Below are 15,675 nucleotides of genomic sequence, written 5' to 3'. Positions count from 1 at the left end.
GAGGAGAGTCCGAGAGGTGAGCGCAGTGTAAAAGGAGAGTCCGAGAGCGGGAGGAGAGTCCGAGAGGTGAGCGCAGTGTAAAAGGAGAGTCCCGAGAGCGGGAAGAGAGTCCAAGAGGTGAACGCAGTGTAAAAGGAGAGTCCCGAGAGCGGGAGAAGAGTCCGAGAGGTGAGCGCAGTGTAAATCTAATGCAAGTCATGGCAGCAGAGCTCGCACCCGTGATATGCTCCTCCTGCACTATGTGGGAAGTCAAGGACACTACAGGTGTCCCTGGCGGCCATGTGTGCAGGGAGTGTGTCCAGCTGCAGATACTGGCTAACCACATTTCGGAGCTGGAGCTGCGGGTGGATTCACTATGGAGCATCCGCGATGCTGAGATTATCGTGGATAGCACGTTCAGTGAGGTGGTCGCAATGCAGGTAAAGATTACGCAGGCAGAAAGGAAATGGGTGACCGCCAGGCAGAGAAAAAGGACTTGGCAGGTAGAGCAGGAGTCCCCTGGGGCCATCTCCCTCTCAAACAGATATACCGCTTTGGATACTGTTGGGGGAGATGGCTTATCAGCAGAAAGTAGCAAGAGCCAAGTTCGGGGCACCACGGGTGGCTCTGCTGCACAGGAGGGGAGGAAGAAGAGTGACAGGGCTATATTTTTTTTTATTCATTCATGGGATGTGGGTGTCACTGGTGGATAGGGGATTCAATTGTAAGGGGAACATATAGGCGTTTCTGCGGCCGCAAACGTGACTCCAGGATGGTATGTTGCCTCCCTGGTGCGAGGGTCAAGGATGTCACGGAGCGGCTGCAGGGCATTCTGGAGGGGGAGGGTGAACAGCCAGTAGTTGTGGTCCATATCGGTACCAACGACATAGGTAAAAAAAGGGATGAGGTCCTGCCGGGTGAATTTAAGGAGTTAGGAGATAAATTAAAAAGCAGGACCTCAAAGGTAGTGATCGCAGGATTACTCCCAGTGCCACGTGCTAGTGAACATAGGAACAGGAGAATAGACCAGATGAATGCATGGCTGCAGGGATGGTGTAGGAGGGAGGGATTTAGATTCCTGGGACATTGGGACCGGTTCTGGGGAAGGTGGGACCTGTACAAGCGTGACGGGTTACACCCGAGCAGGACCGGGACCGATGTCCTCGCGGGGGTGTTTGCAAGTGCTGTTGGGAAGGTTAAACCAGAATGGCAGGGGGATGGGAACCTGAGCAGGGAGACAGAGGAGAGGGAAACAAGGATAGAAACAAAAGACAGAAAGGGAAGAAGCAATAGTGGAAGGCAGAGAAAACAAGGGCGAAAAACAAATAGGGCCATAGTGCAAAATAAAACTAAGATGACTAGCAATCTTAAAAAGACAAGTCTAAAGGCATTGTGTCTTAATGCGCGGAGCATTCGCAATAAACGAAATGAATTAACAGCGCAGGTAGATAGTAATGGTTATGATATAGTTGCGATTACAGAGACATGGCTGCAGGGTGACCAAGGATGGGAACTGAACATCCAGGGGTATTCAAGTCATTTGATGTATTCAAGAAGGAGATAGATATATTTCTTAATGCTAAAGGGATCAAGGGATATGGGGAAAAAGCGGGAACAGGGTACTGAGTTAGACGATCAGCCATGATCATTTTGAATGGCGGAGCAGGCCCGAAGGGCCGAATGGCCTACTCTTGTTCCTATTTTCTATGTTTCTATGTTTCGATGTTTCTTGAATAGCGGGGTTACATTTGCTACCTTCCAATCGACAGGGACCGTTCTAGAATCTAGGGAATTCTGGAAGATCAAAACCAATGCATCCACTATCTCTGCAGCCACCTCTTTTAAAACCCTAGGATGTCGGCCATCAGGTCCAAGGGTTTTGTCGGTTTTTAATCCCATTAATTTTTCTAAAACTTTTTCTTTACTATACTTAATTATTTTAAGTTCGTCCCTTTCATTAGACCCTTGGTTCCCCACTATTTCTGGTATGCTTTTTGTGTCTTCTACTGTGAAGACAGATACAAAATATTTGTTTAATGTCTCTGCCATTTCCTTATTCCCCATTATAATTTCTCCTGCCTCTGCCTCTCAGGGACTCACATTTACTTTTGCCACTCTCTTCCTTTTTATATACTGGTAGAAGCTCTTACAATCTGTTTTTATATTTCTTGCTAGTTTAAACTCATATTCAATTTCTTGGTATCCTTTGCTGATTTCTAATACCCTCCCAATCCCCAGGCTTGCTACTCTTTTTGGCAACATTATAAGCCTCTTCTTTTAATCCAATACTATGCATAACTTCTCTAGTTAGCCACGGTTGGATCACTTTTCCTGTGGAGTTTTCATTCCTCAAGGGCATGTATATTCAAGGGCATGGTACATTTCTAAAGAGGGTGCAGGAGCAGAGAGATCTGGGGGTATATGTGCACAAATCTTTGAAGGTGGCAAGGCAGGTTGAGAAAGCGGTTAAAAAAGCATACGGGATCCTGGGCTTTATAAATAGAGGCATAGAGTAAAAAAGCAAGGAAGCTATGTTGAACCTTTATAAAACACTTGTTCGCCTAAAACTGGAGTATTGGGCTCGATTTTCGCACCCGTGATCGGGTGTGTTCGTGGCGGGGGGGCTGCGAAAATCGGGGATTCCCGGGGCAGGTCCAGAGCCCGGCTCCAACCCGCCCCATTTCCGGGTTCCCCACTGACGCGCTCACAAGTACACGCAGCTCCCACATGTGGGACTCCCGCCGGCAATTAAAGCCAGCGGGGTGCCACTTAAAGTACTTGAACAGGTTTACAAACCTGATTCACCTGTTATTTTGGCAGGGATGGGATTTTGCAACTGACTGGGACTGTTTCCCGTACTGGGGGAAACACTCCCAGTTCAAATAGACATGTTGCAGCCATCAGCCTGTGGCAGCTGCAAAGGTCCATTTGACAGGTGGGGGGGGAGACCCTCACTCATTGCAGGAGGCCACTCTGTCACTTGGGACAAAGTTTGACCTCCACCACCCTCCTCCTAACAGCAAAATTCACCAACCTGCACACTTACCCCGGTGTCCAGACACATTTACCTACCTTGCGGACCCCCTCAGATGTACATCTTCCGGATGGGGGCCACCGTAGCTGCAGTCATGATCTCCTCGGAGGGCGAACAGCATCACCAGCCTCGCCGGCCATGCCGTCTACCTCTGACACGTGGAGCCCCACAACACAGTGCTGTGACACATCCACCTGCACAGCAGGAGGGAGGGCAACCGCAGAGAGAGATGCATCGCAGAGGGCACTACCCTCGCCACAGGGTCCACAGACCGAGGCTCAGCTTCCTGGACCCCTCTGAGCAGCAGTGCACATGGAGGCTCAGAGTCACTCGACATGTAGTCGTGGACATCTGCAGCCTCCTTCATGCCGAGCTGCTCCCGGCTGGCCCGAGCACCATCTTCTTACCCGTCGCTGTCAAAGTCACCACTGCCCTCAACAACTTCTCCTCCGCATCATTCCAGGGTGCCACCGGGGACATCGCCGACGTCTCTCAGCCGTCTGCACAAAAGAGCCCTGCAAATACACCTACACCCACTCTGCAGTGACACAATGGGTGGCATCAGTTGTGGGTCTTCATTGTGATCCTCAGGAAAGGGCATTATTGCACAAACCAGACAAGATTCACAAAGACGTGACAGTAGTGGTGCCAATATAATATGTAATGTGAGTTGATCAGAAATTAAATATAAGTAAAAACCATGACAAACCCTCAAACACCCTTGTGCATCCCCTTCATGCTCACGACATGTTTGCCTTACGCTGCCTACTGCACATATGTGATGCATGCCCTGTGGCTGCAGCACAGGTAGTGGCAGGTTGAGTGAGGCTGACCGTGAAAGAGATGCATGAGAGGGTGAGTATGAGATAGAGCCACGAGATTGTATGAGGATTGGGTTGAGTGGTAGTGGCAGGATGAGTACTGGTGAGGTGAGTAAGTGCAGGTAAGATGAGGATGAGGTTTGAGTGGGTGTGAGGGGTGATGTGACAGAGTAGTGTTAGCAGTGCAGAAGGAGATGTGGGGTGGGGGCGGTGATGTGGCAGACGGAGTGTAGGGGAATGAGTAAGTGTACTCACTTTGGCTGACCTACTTAGGTCACTGCAGCGCCTCCTGCACTGTATGCAGGTGGGCGATATGTTGGTGGCGCAGGTGACCCCCTCTGCCACCTCGAGCCAGGCCTTCTTGGTGGCAGAGGCAGGCCGCTTCCTCCCGCCCACCGGGGGGAGGATCTCTGTCCTCCCCCTCCTCCTCACCCCATCCAATAAGAGCTGGACTGAGGCATCATTAACCTGGGAGCAGCCTTCCCCCTGGGCTGCTCCATGCTGTACTTTTTCCTATTTCTTGCAGCATCAGTCAGTGGAGGACTGCCCCTTTAAATAGAGCTCCTCCAGCTGACAGACCTTACTGCACATGCTCAGTCCGCCCGCCGCGCAGCTCAGCAGCGGGGAACCCGGAACAAGAGGTAAGTGGATCCAATCAGCCTGCGATTCCGATTCCGTGCGGAGCAGACTGATTTCACCGGGCGCGTTACCCACGTGCCCAATCTACCCCCCACCCGCGAACCCCCCGCCCGGGTATTATCGGGCCTATTGTGTCTAATTCTGGGCACCACACTTTAGGAAGGATGTGAAGGCCTTAGAGAGGGTCCAGAAAAGATTTAGTGGAATGATTCCAGGGATGAGGGACTTTAGTTACGTGGATAGTTTTGAGAAGCTGGGGTTGTTCTCCTTAGAGCAGAGAAGATTGAGAGGAGATTTGATAGAAGTGTTCAAAATCATGACTGGTTTAGATAAAGTAAATAAAGAGAAACTGTTCCCATTGGCGGAACGGTCGAAAACCAGAGGACACAGATTTAAGGTGATTGGCTGAAGAACCAAAGGCGACATGAGGAAAAACTTATTTACGCAGCGAGTGGTTATGATCTGGAATGCGCTGCCTGAAAGGGTGGTGGAGGCAGATTCAATCATGGCTTTCAAAAAGGAATTAGATGAATATTTGAAGAGAAAAAATTTGCAGGGCTATGGGGAAAGATCGGGGGAGTGGGACTAACTGGACTGCTCTTACAATCACTGGCTCGATGGGCCTCTTCCTTCTGTGCTGTAACAATTCTATGATTCTGTATTCGTTGGGAATTATGAATTATTTCTTTAAATATTTTCCATTGCTTATCTATCATCATATCTTTTAATCTAATTTCCCAATCTACCTTAGCCAACCTCGTCCGTCATACCTACATAATTGGCTTTGTTTAAATTTAAGATCCTAGTTTCAGACTTAACTACATCACTCTCAAACTCAATATGAAATTCTGTCATATTATAATCACTCTACCCCAGAGGATCCTTTATTAGAAGATTACTGATTAATCCTGTCTCATTACACAATACTAGATCTAAAACAGCCTGTTCCCTATTTGGTTCCTCAACATATTGTTCTAGAAAACTGCCTTGGATGTATTCCATTAACTCGTCCTCCAAACTACTTTTGCCAATTTGGTGCAAGACTGAGATTGATAGATTTTTGTTAGGTAAACGTGTCAAGGGATATGGAACCAAGGCGAGTAAATGGAGTTAAGGTACAGATCAGCCATAATCTAATAGAATGGCAGAACAGGCTCAAGGGGCTGAATGGCCTTCTCCTGTTCCTATGTTCTATACATTTCATTATTTTAAGGCCCTGATAACGATGAGCACGTTGGCATATACGAGTATAATGCTGTTCCACACTTCAGGATCAAAGTGCCCTCTTTGCCAGTGCTGGGTAGGGCACACAAGTGCTGGTATACATTGTCAAGGGGGCCAATGAATTGGGTCACTGGTCTCGTGGTGCTTGGGCAGGGGGGGTGTACTGTCTCTCACCTTCCCTCTAGTTTCAGCCTATCCCTCCCCGTGGAGATGAGGTATAAAGTCTGTGTTCAGGGTTGTGTTGGTTAGGCCAGCACAAAGTGATCCAGACTGCTTGGTACTTTTGCAACTTTAGGTGGTGACTGAACGTCACTCAATTTGATTGACGTGCTTTATCCACGCGTGTAATGGGTTGGATTTTGCCTTGACAGAACTAACACTGGCAGAACTGGTCACAACAGTAGAAAAGATAATCCTCAAAACGAAAGGCCAAATCCTACAACCCCTGAGAATGAGTTGGTGTAGGAGAATGTTTAACACAAGGAGGAGGTAGAATGGGTAGTATAGCATATTTAGAACTTAGGTGCAACTAGAAAGGACAGTCCAGGGGACCGATGATCATAATACTGTTGATAAAGTAGAGAGGCAAGAAAGTTTGTGATAGAAAGAGATTGGAAGCTAGAAATGAGAGAGCAGTCCAGTGTTGGGAAAGCTTTTTCTCATGTTCATAGTGCAAGAGAGGTGCTGAAACAGCTTCCTTCAACAGGGGAGCACCACAGAAATCTTGGAGGACTTGGCTTTATAGAGGGTTGAGAATTATTCAGGTATCCTCCATCTCATTGTAGTTCTTGAATTTTAGGGGACATCAAGAAAGGAGAGAAGCCCATGATGACCGAGGACCAGAAGGCCTTGTACGTGTTAAACCATTGGGAGGATATGCCAGAATATGGTGTCAAACTACTGCCTGAACACATAGAAGTCCGAAGTCTTCAGAACCCTGACAATCCTGGGATGTCACAGGTAAGCTGGATTGAGGCTATCCCAAAGTTATTTCACTTGAGATCCTAACAGACAGCAGGGAGACGGGCTGCATCTGAACATATTCCCAGAGGTGAGAGCAGAGTGTTCTCACCCACTGTAACACCCAGTTGCTACAAATTCATTCTTGGAATCAACTTTTAAATAACGTTCGTATTGCTTGCCCCAGGTGGAGCACCATTGACAATTTCAATCTGGTCATCTGGCAAGAGAGAGAGGCGGCTTTGAAGTGTGCCTCCTGCTGGCTCAACAGCGAATGGCAATGGCGATCTCGCTAAGGTTCACACACTGATGATCAAGGTGGGGCCAAAATTAGGGAAGGAAAGAAATAGAGACAAAAATCCCTCTCTCTGTTGCACTAGAGGATCATGAATGAAACCATTAGTGATATTTGCTAACCTTGGAATGCCTGGGAGTTACAGCAACTGGGCACTGCACTCCCAATGGTTGATACTAGAGTTGAATTCCAGCCTTGACTGATAATTATTTTCAAGCTTCTTCTAGAACAAAGATCCTGGCCTAAATTTTATCACAGAGCCGGGAAGATTGGGGGGGGGGATTTCCTGACGGGAAATCCAGAAGCACAGGTTTCCCGGAGGTCCTTATGAATTTAACGTAAGCTTGTCTTTTATTTTGTTCTCTTGGTTTCCTGCCTGACAGGCCAACCTGATTGACAGGCTGGCCATCAGTCGGACAGGTGAAGAGGAAGGAAACGGATGCGAGAAGGTAAGTCTTAGATGGGGGGTGGGGGGGGGAGTCAGTCATGGGGCGGGGGGTCGGGGGTCATCGGGGGGTTGGAGTCGGAAGTAGTCAGGGTCAGGAGTCATCGGGGGTCCAGAGATCATGGGGAGGGGGGTTCGGAGATCGTTGGTGGAGAGTCGGCGATTTTGGGGCGAGGGAGGGAGGAGCTGCAGGTTGGCTTGTTGGGCCTGGGGGAAGCACTCCTGCTCCTCCGGGCCCACAGGCTGTGCGATAAAGGCACTTCCCTGCTGTTCCAGGCCTTCTCGCCTCCTCTTACGTGGCATGAAGTAGAAGGTCCAGGAATCCTGACCCCCAGGGTTTAAAAATAAAAAAGCTGTGAAAATGGAGGCCCGCAGCCTCCTTGAAAGCTTTCACTAACCGACCCGCCTCCTGAGAATGGGTTGGTTGCCCACCCCTCATCCCGTCTCCATTAAAACCAGAAGTGGGCGGATTGGAGGTGGGTTGAGGTCGGGTTTTAGATTTTAAATTTTTTTTTACTGCCCCTCCCCGACCCCCGACCCCCGACCCCCAACCCCCGACCCCCAACCCCCGACCCACCCGTTCTTGTGGGTTAAAGATTAGGCCCCTATCTCCATCACTAAAATGTGGGGGAAGGGACAGCCCCCTGATAAATGAGTCAAACATTTTAGGAGGGTCCTTTGTTCGACCAATCAAACAGAGGTGGGAACCTTGCTATGCTGAGCTGCAGGAGGAGCTACATCTGGCTGGGGTGTGGGGCTCTGTAACATTGGTGAATGGTGTTATAAATTGGATAGCCACGTGGTGAAGGATAGGATACTAGAGTCTAGTTTTTTGCAAGCCTTTATTCACAGAGATTCCCCTTTTTTACACACACCACACCTCAGATAAGCTCGCTTATAAAAAGGAAACAAGAGTCCCCAGTTGATACCCACCACCTGAATACAATTAACACTCATTAATATAAATCATACAATTAACAAATGGCAGCATTATGGAGATTATCCAGGGTGGCAATGAAAGGATTCGAGAGCAGAACTTGGGTTGCATCATCAAGGGTAACTGAAGAAGGTGGAGGGGATATTTTGAAAAATAAATATGGTTTGAAATAAAAACTCTTGTGATCAATGTTTTTTGTGATGTACAAAGAACTTTAGTCAGATCTGAATATATTTTGCCGATTGCTATGGTCTAGGGAGGTTTGCAGCAATAATCAATGTAAGTGACCCCATGAAATCTCATTGGAATCAGGTCAAACATGGGCAAGGAAACCTCCTGCTGATTACCACCTACCGCCCTCCCTCAGCTGATGAATCAGTCCTCCTCCATGTTGAGCACCACTTGGAGGAAGCACTGAGGGTAGCAAGGGCACAGAATATACTCTGGGTGGGGGACTTCAATGTCTATCACCAAGAGTGGCTCGGCAGCACCACTACTGGCCGAGTCCTGAAGGACATAGCTGCCAGACTGGGCCAGCGGCAGGTGGTGAGCGAACCAACACAAGGGAAAAACTTACTTGACCTCGTCCTCACCAACCTACCTGTCGGAGATGCATCTGTCCATGACTGTACTGGTAGGAGTGACCACCGCACAGTCCTCGTGGAGATGAAGTCCCGTCTTCGCACTGAGGACACCATCCAACGTGTTGTGTGGCACTACCACTGTGCTAAATGGGATAGATTCAGGACAGATCTAGCAGCTCAAAACTGGGCATCCATGAGGCGCTGTGGGCCATCAGCAGCAGCAGAATTGTATTCCAGCACAATCTGTAACCTCATGGCCCAGCATATTCCTCACTCTATCATTACCAACAAGCCGGGGATCAACCCTGGTTCAATGAGGAGTGTAGAAGAGCATGCCAGGAGCAGCACCGGGCGTACCTAAAAATGAGGTGCCAACCTGGTGAAGCTACAACTCAGGACTACATGCATGCTAAACAGCAGAAGCAACATGCTATGGACAGAGCTAAGCGATTCCACAACCAACGGATCAGATCAAAGCTCTGCAGTCTTGCCACATCCAGTCATGAATGGTGGTGGACAATTAAACAACTAACGGGAGGAGGAGGCTCTGCAAACATCCCCATCCTCAATGATGGCAGAGTCCAGCACGTGAGTGCAAAAGACAAGGCTGAAGCGTTTGCAACCATCTTCAGCCAGAAGTGCCGAGTGGATGATCCATCTCGGCCTCCTCCCGATATCCCCACCATCACAGAAGCACTGGATACAGCAAAGGCTATGGGCCCCGACAACATCCCGGCTGTAGTGCTGAAGACTCGTGCTCCAGAACTAGCCGCACCTCTAGCCAAACTGTTCCAGTACAGCTACAACACTGGCATCTACCCAACAATGTGGAAAATTGCCCAGGTATGTCCTATCAACAAAAAGCAGGACAAATCCAATCCGGCCAATTACCGCCCCATCAGTCTACTCTCAATCATCAGCAAAGTGATGGAAGGTGTCGTTGACAGTGCTATCAAGTGGCATTTACTCACCAATAACCTGCTCACCGATGCTCAGTTTGGGTTCCGCCAGGACCACTCGGCTCCAGACCTCATTACAGCCTTGGTCCAAACATGGACAAAAGAGCTGAATTCCAGAGGTGAGGTGAGAGTGACTGCCCTTGACATCAAGGCAGCATTTGACCGAGTGTGGCTCCAAGGAGCCCCAGTAAAATTGAAGTCAATGGGAATTAGGGGGAAAACTCTCCAGTGGCTGGAGTCATACCTAGCACAAAGGAAGATGATAGTGGTTGTTGGTGGCCAATCATCTCAGCCCCAGGGCATTGCTGCAGGAGTTCCTCAGGGCAGTGTCCTAGGCCCAACCATCTTCAGCTGCTTCATCAATGACCTTCCCTCCATCATAAGGTCAGAAATGGGGATGTTCGCTGATGATTGCACAGTGTTCAGTTCCATTCGCAACCCCTCAGAAAATGAAGCAGTCCGAGCCCGCATGCAGCAAGACCTGGACGACATCCAGGCTTGGGCTCATAAGTGGCAAGAAGTAACATTCTCGCCAGAAAAGTGCCAGGAAATGACCATCTCCAACAAGAGAGAGTCTAACCACCTCCCCCTGACATTCAACGGCATTACCATCACCGAATCCCCCACCATCAACATCCTGGGGGTCACCATTGACCAGAAACTTAACTGGACCAGCCCTATAAATACTGTGGCTACAAGAGCAGGCCAGAGACTGGGTATTCTACGGCGAGTAACTCACCTCCTGACTTTCCACCATCTACAAGGCACAAGTCAGGAGAGTGATGGAATACTCTCCACTTGCCTGGATGAGTGCAGCTCCAACAACACTCAAGAAGCTCGACACCATCCAGGACAAAGCAGCCCGCTTGATTGGCACCCCATCCACCACCCTAAACATTCACTCCCTTCACCACCGGTGCACTGTGGCTGCAGGGTGTACCATCCACAGGATGCACTGCAGCAACTCGCCAAGGCTTCTTCGACAGCACCTCCCAAACCCGCGACCTCTACCACCTAGAAGGACAGGAGCAGCAAGTACATGGGAGCAACACCACCTGCACGTTCCCCTCCAAGTCACACACCATCCCGACTTGGAAATATATCGCCGTTCCTTCATCGTCGCTGGGTCAAAATCCTGGAACTCCCTTCCTAACAGCACTGTGAGAGAATCGTCACCACACGGACTGCAGCGGTTCAAGAAGGCGGCTCACCACCACCTTCTCAAGGGCAATTCGGGATGGGCAATAAATGCCGGCCTCGCCAGCGACTCCCACATCCCACGAACGAATATAAAAAAAAAATGTTTTTAAATTGAGAAACCTAAGTTAAAGGTCAAAGCCTATAGCTTAGGACATCATAGAATCTTACAGTGCAGAAGGAGGCCATTCGGCCCATTGTGCCTGTGCCGGCTCTTTGAAAGAGCAATCCAATTAGTGCCATTCCCCTGCTCTTTCCCCATAGCCCTGCAAATTTTTTCCCTTCAGCATGGATTTGTTATTTGTTTGGATAGCAGGAGGAAGGAAAGACTAAAAGTAGTAAGGAGTTGAAGAACTGAGTGTGAGTAGGTGATCATGTCTTCCTTTGAAGACAGTGACGGTGCAGGGAGAATGGATTATTTGAGTTTCGGAGAAACAAGCAAAGGAAAGTTCAAAGGAGCATGTTCAGATTTCACAATAACATAGAAACATAAAAACTAGGAGCAGGAGTAGGCCATTCGGCCCTTCGCCCCTGCTCCGCCATTCAATATGATCATGGCTGATCATGTCTGACTAACTTGATTTTTTTTTTGTGTGCAGTTTTGGTCTCCTTATCTAAGAAAGGATATACTTGCCATAGAGGGAGTGCAGCGAAGGTTCACCAGACTGATCCCTGGGATGGCAGGACTGTCGTATGAGGAGAGATTGGGTCGACTCGGCCTGTATTCACTCGAGTTTAGAAGAATAAGAGGGGAATCTCATTGAAACATATAAAATTGTGACAGGGCTGGACAGACTGGATGCAGGGAGGGTGGTTCCTTGGCTGGGGGGGGGGTCCAGAACGAGGGGTCACAGTCTCAGGATACAGGGTAGGACATTTAGGACTGAGATGAGGAGAAATTTCTTCACTCAGAGGGTGGTGAACCTGTGGAATTCTCTACCACAGGCTGTGGAGGCCAAGACACTGAATATATTTAAGAAGGAAATGGATAGATTTCTGGACACAAAAGGCATTAAGGAGTATTGGGAGAGAGCAGGAATATGGTATTGAGATAGAGGATCAGCCATGATCATATTGAACATCCTCATAAATCTCCTCAGTACCCCCTCTAGTCCAATTTGCCTTCCTAACTGCTTGCTGCACCTGCAAGTTTGCTTTCAGTGACTGGTGTACAAGGACACCCAGGTTCCTTTGTACATCAACATTTCCCAATCTATCACCATTTAAATAATACTCTGTCTTTCTGATTTTCCTTCCGAAGTGGATAACTTCACATTTATCCACATTATACTGCATCTGCCATGTATTTGCCCACTCATTCAAGTTGTCTAAATCGCCTTGAAGCCTCTTTGCATCCTCCTCACAACTCACGATCCCACCTAGTTTTGTGTCATCAGCAAACTTGGAAAAATTACATTTCGTTCCCTCATCCAAATCATTGATATATATTGTGAATAGCTGGGGCCCAAGCACTGATCCCTGCGGTACCCCACTAATCACTGCCTGCCACCCGGAAAAAGACCCATTTATTCCTACTCTCTGTTTCCTGTCTGTTAACCAATTTTCAATCCACGCCAGTATATTACCACCAATCCCATGTGCTTTAATTTTGCACGCTAACCTCTTATGTGGGACTTTATCAAAGGCCTTCTGAAAATCCAAATAAACCACATCCACTGGTTCTCCTTTATCTATTCTACCAGTTACATCCTCAAAAAACTCCAGTAGGTTTGTCAAACATGATTTCCCTTTCATAAATCCATGTTGACTTTGTCTAATCCCGTTGATATTTTCCATGTGCCCTGTTATCACATTCTTTATAATAGACTCTAGCATTTTCCCTGCTACTGATGTTAGGCTAACCGGTCTGTAGTTCCCTGTTTTCTCTCTCCCTCCTTTTTTAAATAGTGGGGTTACATTTGCCACTCTCCATTCTGCAGGAACTATTCCATAATCTATAGAATTTTGGAAGATGACAACTAATGCATCAGCTATTTCCATGGCGACCTCTTTTAGTACTCTAGGATCGAGATTATCAGGCCCTGGGGATTTATCGGCTTTCAGTCCCATTAATTTCTCCAGCACTATTTTTTTTACTAACAGTCACTGTGTTTATTTCCCAAGGGACAAGTTCACATGTGGGTCGATATGTTCCCTGTTGATTTACCTGCACCTCCGCCAGTCAATATAAAACCACGCCAACCAATCAGGTAAGAGATTACTAAGGTGGTTAATGGAACTAAGATTCAATTGTTTCACTGGCAATAAAATTATTTTCTACCCATAGATGCACGTAAATGTCTCTCCTCTGTTGCATTTCCCTGTTCTGGTATTTATATTTTGTTTTGTGCCCATGTCAAGTACTTTTCTCCATCTGAGTATTGGGCAGATGATTGACCACCTCTCAACCTCTGCTCATTGACTTCCCTCCCTGCCATGATGGCACTGCCAAGTAGGATTATACACTACATCATGGGCAGGAATTTATGCTTTGCAATTCCATCGCACAGTACATTGGAGCCAATGTGCTCTTCACTTGCACCACCAGTCAAGCATTTCTAATAACCCTGAATCCCATTTCTTGACAAGAACCAGTCGAGCTCCTTCTTGAAACCCAATAATGTTTCTTGTTCCCCCACTCCAGTGCCAGAAATCCGTTCCACATGCTCAACATCCTTTTAGTTAAAAAAAAACTTCCTTCTGCGTTTCCTATTTCCTTTTGTTGTCCTTAATTTGCAAATATGATCCCTTGTGCTTAAATTCTGTTTAAAGCAGAAAACCCACTCTGTACCCCCTCCAATAACTGAATATTCTTCTCAGTATTCCCTCCAATAACTGAGTACCCTTCTCTGTACCCCCTCCAATAACTGAGTACCCTTCTCTCTACCTCGTCCAATAACTGAATATTCTTCTCTGTACCCCCTCCAATAACTGAATATTCTTTTTAAAACATGGAGACCAAAACTGTACACAGTACTTCAGATTTGGTCTCTCCAGGGCCAAATACAGTTTTAAATGACTTCTCTGGATTTATGTTACACCCTTGATATACATCCCAACATTCTGTTTGCAAATGTGTTCTCATCCAATTGTGGTGTTTAGATGATTAAAGGATTTGATAGGGTGGATAGAGAGAAACTATATCCTCTCGTGAATCTGGAACAAGGGGGCCTAATCTTAAAATTAGAGCTAGGCCGTTCAGGGGTGATGTCAGGAAGCTCTTCTGCATACAAAGGGGAGTGAAATTCTCGAACTCTGTCCCCCAAAAAGCTGTTGAGGCTGGGGGTCAATTGAAAATTTCAAAACTGAGATTTATAGATTTCTGTTGGACAAGGATATTAAGGGTTACGGAACCAAGGTGGGTAGATGGAGTTAAGAGACAGATCAGCTATAATCTATTTGAATGGCGGAACATAGGAACAAGAGTAGGCCATTCAGACCCTCGTGCCTGCTCCGCCATTTGATAAGATCATGGCTGATCTGTGATCTAACTCCATATACCTGCCTTTGGCCCATATCCCTTAATACCTTTGGTTGCCAAAAAGCTATCTATCTCAGATTTAAATTTAGCAATTAAGCTAGTATCAATTGCCGTTTGCGGAAGAGAGTTCCAAACTTCTATCACCCTTTGTGTGTAGAAATGCTTTCTAATCTCGCTCCTGAAATGTCTGGCTCTAATTTTTAGACTGTGCCCCCTACTCCTAAAATCCCCAACCAGCGGAAATAGTTTCTCTCTATCCACCCTATCCGTTCCCCTTAATATCTTATAAACTTCGATCAGATCACCCCTTAACCTTCTAAACTCTGGAGAATACAACCCCAATTTGTGTAATCTCTCCTCTTAACTTAACCCTTGAAGTCCGGGTATCATTCTAGTAAACCTACGCTGCACTCCCTCCAAAGCCAATATGTCCTTCCAAAGGTGCAGTGCCCAGAACTGCTCACAGTACTCCAGGTGTGGTCTAACCAGGGTTTTGTATAGCTGCAACATAACCTCTACCCCATGTACTCTAGTCCTCTAGATATAAAGGCCAGCATTCCATTAGCCTTATTGATTATTTTCTGCACCTGTTCATGACACTTCAATGATCAATGTACCTGAACCCCTAAGTCCCTTTGGACATCCACTGTTTTTAATTTTTACCATTTAGAAAGTACCCTGTTCTATCCTTTTTTGATCCAAAGTGGATGACCTCACATTTGTCTACATTGAATTCCATTTGCCACAGTTTTGCCCATTCACCTAATCTAATATCGCTTTGTAATTTTATGTTTTCATCTACACTGCTTACAATGCCACCAATCATAGTGTCATCGGCAAACTTAGATATGAGACTTTCTATGCCTTCATCTAATTCTTTAATAAATATTGTGAATAATTGAGGCCCCAAGACAGATCTCTGCGGCACTCCACTAGTCACATCCTGCCAATGTGAGTACCTTCCCATTATCCCTACTCTCTGTCGCCTTTCGCTCAGCCAACTTCCTAACCAAGTCCGTACTTTTCCCTCGATTCCATGGGCTTCTATCTTAGCTAACAGTCTCTTACGTGGGACCTTATTAAATGCCTTCTGGAAGTGCATATAAATAACATCCATTGA

The 15,675-nt window shown here is 47.2% G+C and overlaps 1 protein-coding gene across 2 annotated transcripts in view; it reads left to right on the top strand.

The window, feature by feature from the left end:
* Window positions 1-15,675, top strand: part of fer1l4 (fer-1 like family member 4) — a 320,348-nt gene that overhangs the window by 255,580 nt on the left and 49,093 nt on the right. For both annotated transcript variants that reach the window (XM_068000123.1, XM_068000124.1), the window contains 2 exons: window positions 6,497-6,657; window positions 13,199-13,284. In XM_068000123.1, coding sequence (XP_067856224.1) covers window positions 6,497-6,657; window positions 13,199-13,284 — 247 coding nt within the window. The remainder of the gene's footprint in view (window positions 1-6,496; window positions 6,658-13,198; window positions 13,285-15,675) is intronic.

This window comes from Heptranchias perlo, chromosome 19, assembly GCF_035084215.1.
Source record: "Heptranchias perlo isolate sHepPer1 chromosome 19, sHepPer1.hap1, whole genome shotgun sequence".
NCBI classification, from domain to species: Eukaryota; Metazoa; Chordata; class Chondrichthyes; order Hexanchiformes; family Hexanchidae; genus Heptranchias; species Heptranchias perlo.
Note: the sequence above shows the minus strand (reverse complement) of the source record. Positions and strands in the feature narration are given on the sequence as shown.